The following is a 6,961-nucleotide window of genomic DNA, read 5'->3' as shown; positions in this document are numbered from 1 at the left end:
ATTGCCAGATCGCAATGGCCACATTACCAATCTCCTCAACTTTCATTACCAAATTTAACTTTTCATTACCAAATTCGTAAAGCTAGCATTTAGTCTTCACTAATTATATATACAAGTGGAAATACATGTAATCACTCTCCTTATAATTAACACTATGTTGATTATTTTCACGCTATGTAGGGTAGCGGATTAATCAGAGAGAGCAAACAATCCACCATCTCCATCCTGTGTATCCTCATACATGTGAAAAATCCATTTGGTAATGCATTATTCTGATTCATTACCAAACGAATTTTTCATTACCAAATTGGCCCACACTTGGTAATGAAAAATACTAAATGGCAACCCTGACAGGGGAGGGGGGAGGGGGAGGAGGGAAGGGGTGAAGGGACCATGATGTAACAGTTGTTCGGCGCCACGCGGCAATTTCAAATTACGGGAGGGAAAAAAGTTAGATATTTTTCGATTTTTTTGCGGTTTTTGGCCCATTTTGGGAATATTGGATCCCGGGACGATTATGTCCGGTTAGTGGGGATGTTCGGATATTGGGCGTTCGGATATTAGAGGGATTACTTATATATATATATATATATATATATATATATATATATTATATATATATATATATGTATATATACAGCAATTTCCTATATTTTATCTCATTTGCAATTAAATTGATGCAGCCACAACTTCTAATGGAAATAAAAAAATAATCATATGATTTTATAAATGATGAAGAGATTACAGGTTAAAAGTAAATACTCCTATATTTTGCTATTGAAATTATTTGTATCTTAAAAATCGTTTTGAGAAATGCAGTCTTTATAAAAAAAAAAAAAAAAACACTGATCTGGAGTATAAAACTGAATTTTGAATACAAACTGCAGATTAACCTTTTACTATCTTTAAAGGAATATTATTTTCCATCATTTAGTCACCCTTCAAGAGAGAAGGTGACTGATAGATCTCATTGTTACCCTTAATCGAGAGAAGGCAGAAGACCCTACCTTTGCTCTGTTGGCAGTGTAGAAATTTCTGGCAATACTAAGCACTCTTTCTGAAATTGTAGAAGTAGCTATGTACCCCAATACACCTTTACCTATTTTTTTTTTTTTTTATTTAGTGGAAGCATCCTTAGAGGAGAATCTCTCCATTAAACCAAAGGATGAGTGTCAAAAACCACACATTCTTCATGTATATATTCTTTCATAATTTTCTCTAGTTCATTTTGGGGGATTTGTCCTTACCTCTAGCTGAAGTGGGCATAAATGAATAAAAGTGGGGCATCTTAGGTGGGTGCGAGAGTAATATATTGGGCTCCGGATGTACTATTTCATAAGCTTTTACGTAATTTATTGAATAATTCTTAACAGCAATTTTGATTTCTTGAAACAGTTCTTCTTTTTTCATCTATTGGATCTAGTTCAACTTGAAGTGAGAATCCAGGAACGCAGTTTCCATTAAACTGGTGACCTTCAAAACAGGAAGAAACGTTCGATGGACAGCCTTCTACAACACTTTAGTTAAGTTTGACAACAAGACAGATTTGATTCGAGTAACTGCTGGAAAGACTGTTGCAAACCAACGATGACTGGCCCAAATGAGGATATGGTAACCATTTTTCCCCTTCAACTTGTTACATTGCCTCTTTAAATGGACGTAGGACTGTCACAAGCTCCTGTAATGCCTCTGTTTCCATCAGGGTTAATTCCTTGTTTTTGTTTTCTTTGCCATTCAGAAAGTTTTTAACTGTTTACATTTACAAACCTGTTACACCACATACGTAGACATTGTCACGATAGTCAGCACAGAGTCTACAGACCTCAGATCTACAAGTATTGGACGTGTCACGTCTCCTGTAACATGCTTACTTTATAACATATTCTCTCTCTCTCTCTCTCTCTGTGTTCTTGGCATATCAAAGTACTATTTATATGATGTAAATTTAATTATAATGCGTCTAAGCAGTCAATTATAATTACATAACAATTTCTTTATGAATATATAGTTCAGTTACAATTTCAATTACAATTACTGGCAAATAAAATTATTTACAGTTACAATTACCCACAACATGTGTAATTCATTATTATTCAATTAAATAATCATTACAATTACCCAAATCCTACCCTCAGCGGGACTGAAGTAATTGTACAGTATTGTCCTCCCAAACAAGGATGGTGGACTGCAGAACAACAGCTTAAGCCTGCATTCCAAGGGGTTCATATTTTAGATGAGCCTGGGATTGCAACTGCTACGACTATTATTAACCATGTAAAAACAGTCTAAGGAGCTACTAAGTTATGTGTCAACACATGAAGACGTCCATCTCCAGCACTAGGGAGGGTAGTTTTGGGCAGTATTTTTGGTAAGCCACAATAAAAGAATTTCATTCATTCAGTTCGGATTGCCTTTTTCCCTCTTCATTCATGATGATTTTATTCACTTATTTATTGTCTGTTTATCATTCCATCTCTCAATTCATCGTCAGGCCTCAATCCCGTAGGGGATGGCCACGCAAATGTCCTCCATGTAACCCTGTATGACGCCATCTGCCTTCCCGATCTTTAACTCACCCTCCTCTCATATACCTATCCACCCTAACCATCCATCTCCTCCTCGATCTCCCCCCCCATCCCTTCACCTCACTCGCATATACTCTCCTAGTCAGTCACTCATTCTCCATCTTCTCCAGCCACATCCATTTCAACATCAGAACGCTCCTAAGGCAACCACAACCTGTGTTAGTATGCTGGACAGCTGACCCCCAGAACCATTAAATGATATTCACTGACTAACCAGAGGAGTGTATATGACCGAGACAGAGGCAAAAACTGAGGATGAGATGGAGGGATGGGGTGGAGAGTATATTAAGTTGGAGAGAGGGCAGATAGATGGCAGAGGACAGGGTGACAGGGAGGTGATTCGTCTGTGGCCACTTCAGCGATTAAACGTCCGGATACACACTCACACACACACACACACACACACACACACATATATATATATATACTGAGAGAGAGAGAGAGAGAGAGAGAGAGAGAGAGAATCATTGACTGCTTTCTCTACCATTAACCTCACTGCATCCGAATTAAAGTCATAAATATATTTCAAGCACACTTGGCTATCCGTTAAACCTTCATCTTAAGCGATTTATTCTGTGCATAACTCCTCAGTATCCTTGAGTATTTTTTGTCGATGCAAGGTTGAGAGGACGACCACTCCTTTTATACTTTAAGTGGGTCTTAAGACTTCGTAACATATTCATTAGCAATTTATTTTGGGTGATACCCCTCACTGACTTCTTGTACGTTTCTGATGCAAAATGTTAATGTAATTCCCTGAATCGTCCCAACTTCCCTTCAGTATGTGGTTCTGACAAGCTGTGTGTGTGTGTGTGTGTGTGTGTGTGTGTGTGTTTTCCAGCCTCAGCATCCAGCCGTGGTGGTGACAGACGGCCATGCTGAGACAGTGCTGACATACGGAGAGCTGCTGGGGAAGGCTCAGAAACTAGCCACCGCCCTCGCCCGCCCGCACCCACCCACCATCGCTCTCGTACTCCTGCCGAAGGTGCCGCAGTGGTGGGTCATCAACGTGGCCGCGGCGTGGTGCGGTGAGCATCGCACTCTTGTATTCCACTCGACAGAACTGGACCATTTTCACTATCTTTTTAAACACTCTTTTTATCTAACTTGGGTGCTGGAGAAGAGCGCCTTCTCGTGGTGGTGCCATGCTGACCGGTTGGATCTGCTGCTTTTCAGTGCCCTCTTGCTTTCCAAAATCCTCCTTTGTGGGGGACTTTTGTATATTGGTGCCACAATATGAAGGCATCCCTCTCCTCCACCACTCACTGCCATTGATGCATCCTATCCTTACCCCTATGAGAAAGATCTGTCCTAATGTAAATAACTATATATAATGATTTTACAACGGTATGTAGAAATATAATTGCATGATGAAGCTTTTGTACTTAATCACTAATTGGCTTAATGTTTTCACCTACGACCATGAAGTAGAATATAAGTAATGTGGCTGACCGCTTGAGAGATGCAAAATAAAATAAATGCTGCTACTACTACTACTACTACTACTACTGCTGCTACTACTACAACTACATCACCTCCATCCATTGGGGAATTATATGGTGAAGATCAAAACCAACCACCCCCAAATACAGTTCACCATTTAGAATTGCAGTGTGAAGGTTAACAATAACCCTCATATTACAATCCGTTGGCCCCAAACTCGCCAACGGCTGTGGTTACCGACCATATACTACTACTTTTATTACTTTATTTCATCTTTATTAACGTTACAATGTTAATAAAGACATTAATATATTGGTGTCGCTGGTCTGTGCGACTCTCCACCACGGTAGCTTCATAATCCATACCCGCCAGAGAGACAGGCCTGAGGGATGATAATCTTGTGCCCCTGAGACATAGGAGTGCAACCTCACAAGGGAGAATGACAGTCGACATCTCATCCAGGCCATAACAGAACTCTGCTGTTGATGCTTCTTTTTCTTAGAAAGAACATCTGCCAGTCTCGAGTAGAATCTCACCGCCTCTGGACCCATCCCACCTGATGTTGTGAACACAAGGGGAGTGAATCGACCGTGGTCCACATATTGGATCCTTTCTTGATAGTTTCTGTTCTTTTCATGTTCATTCCTTTTGTGTGGAGCTTTGAGAGACAGTTCACGACATGCTGCCATGGGATCAAATATCCTAATGTCGAAGAACGCCCTCTGCCCACGTGTCCAGAAACCTCGAGCACTGACATGCAGTCTTACATCATTTGATGTGTTTGCTGTTCTCTGGGTGAAGTGCTCACCGTCTAGGGGTAGCAGAGCTGGCTCAGTCGTAACATCATGGCATATTTCCTGCAACATTTTGGCAGTGAGTTCGCATACTTCATCGTGTCAGATGCAAACAAAGCCTCCCTTCTTGCAAACCATTGCAAGGTTTGCATCAAAAGCAGTGCCACAGGCACAGTGTTGAGGTAGCCTCTCTATTGGCCACCCATATCTCAAGGCTATGGCATCACTAAATTCTTGTTTGTTGAAGTGGAAGCCATTTGCCTTGAGAGGCAGGATTGTCAGCTAGGTCAATGCCCCAGCCTCCTGTACACTTTCAACTCTTCTGCACTGGTCTGGTGTTAGATGTTCGCTTATGTGCTGCAGCTGGTCCTTTTGTCTTGCTTCTCTCTCCTTACTTATCTGTGCCTTTATGTCTTTCTGCCTCTGGTGGTTGATTTCACTCGTCTCAACCTGGGCACAAAATTAATCTTCTGTGACAAGGATTTGGTGAGCCTGAGTGAATTTCTATATTCGTATCTTACCATGGCTGCTGGATTGATAATGCCAAGGCCTCCCATCCTGGGTGGTAGTGCTAGAAGGTCCCTCTCTTCTGGTGTGGGGATGTGGCCGTTGGTCAGTGACGGGAGGAATGAATCCCTAATAGCATCTTCTAGTGGCTGTAGCAGCAACTCGATGTCTGGTATGGTCCTCATCACGAAGGTTCATTTGTGCTTTACACCATAGGTAAATGTGCTGTGTGCTGCATGGGGTTCTGTTTTTGCGTGGTTGGATAATACATGAATTTCTTCTACCCATGTCTTTACCTTATCACTCACATATTGGTCTTTGAATTCCTTAGTTCCAATCACAGCACTTAGATGCCTTTGACCTTCCTTAGTCACTATTACGTTTGTGCCTCTAAAGGCCTCCTGTGCATCTTGATAGTAAGCTGGTTTCTCTATCAAGATGGACTTACTTGCATTAGGGCAGTACCTATTTCAGAACCATGGGATGTTACAAGGTCCTACCATTTCCTCACATCCTCCACCTTGCCAGCACCTGTGAGATCATCTGCATAGGCTACTTGTTTTACATTGGTGGCCTCGTATTTGATCTGTTGTTGAAGCACTGTCATAGCCAGGGCGTACTTAGCCATGGCGACGGGGTCCCCCTGGGTAGTTCCTTCTGTGGACTGGATTACACCGACATCGTGAGCAGCTGTCTTACCCACAATGTAGATGTCTGCTGGTTCTTTGTAGGTGTTCTCCACACATTGGGCATTTAACCTTGATGTTGTGCAGCATTGCCTCGGGGTTGATGGAATTAAATGCTTTTGAGGCATCGACTAATAATACCGCCTGACATTCCTCTTCCTCATACATTATCCTTATGGAGTGAACTGCTGCCTCACCTCCTGCCTGGTGGCCTGCACTCACTTGGAGATTGCCAACTGCCTGCTTCACATCGTCTTTCACCACCTCCATGATGCATTTTCCTATAATCCATCTGAGGCTTCACCCACCCCGATGAGCCTACATCCCCGATTCTTATGAAGAGGGATTAGTCTGCAAGCCGTCAGCGCTTCGATGTTGTTGCACTGACTTGAAGCCAGCTTCCTCATCAGTGAGGCAATGGTGTTACACAGGTCTGTTGCTGCCTCCCCAAACTTGATGTTACTGAGGATTACTCGCCAAGATTTTGGATCCAGGCCTGACGGTCTTGGCGCTCTCTTTGTGTGCATTGCCTTCCTCTGCACCATATCTCCAGTTATCATGTCATATATGATGGGATTGGGTGGAGTGTAGCTCCCATCAAGCTTTGACTGGGCACTTGCTTGTCGTGCAGTCTGGTATTTCTCCTTTAGTTGTTGCATTGTTTCTTCTGTCAGGTCAAGTACTCCGTTTGGTGATTCAGCTGACAGGGATCTTGTCGCCATCGAGACCTTCCCCTGTCTCATCTTGCTGCCAAAAATCATTGCCACATTGTTTGTCTTGTGATTTCTTCTGCTTCGGTTGCATATTCTCATCCGCAGGGCCCTGGCTTCCTCAAGTAGGTAGTAGTAGTAGTAGCTGTTCCCTAGGCAGTCCGGCCAAACACCCCCGAGTCCCTTAGGAAGGCCTTGGCTAAGACCAGGCTTTCCCACAGAGCTCTCAAAGAGTG

At 42.5% G+C, this 6,961-nt stretch overlaps 1 protein-coding gene across 1 annotated transcript in view; it reads left to right on the top strand.

Annotated features, from left to right (window-relative positions):
* The window catches only part of LOC145411246 (acyl-coenzyme A synthetase ACSM3, mitochondrial-like), an 82,119-nt gene that overhangs the window by 9,107 nt on the left and 66,051 nt on the right, over positions 1–6,961 (top strand). The window contains exon 3 of the mRNA XM_080281314.1: positions 3,427–3,613. Within this exon, the coding sequence (XP_080137440.1) occupies positions 3,427–3,613 (187 nt within the window). The remainder of the gene's footprint in view (positions 1–3,426; positions 3,614–6,961) is intronic.

The sequence above is a fragment of the Coenobita brevimanus genome, chromosome 88, assembly GCF_032717465.1.
Source record: "Coenobita brevimanus isolate Jiangsu-jjx chromosome 88, ASM3271746v2, whole genome shotgun sequence".
NCBI classification, from domain to species: Eukaryota; Metazoa; Arthropoda; class Malacostraca; order Decapoda; family Coenobitidae; genus Coenobita; species Coenobita brevimanus.
Note: the sequence above shows the minus strand (reverse complement) of the source record. Positions and strands in the feature narration are given on the sequence as shown.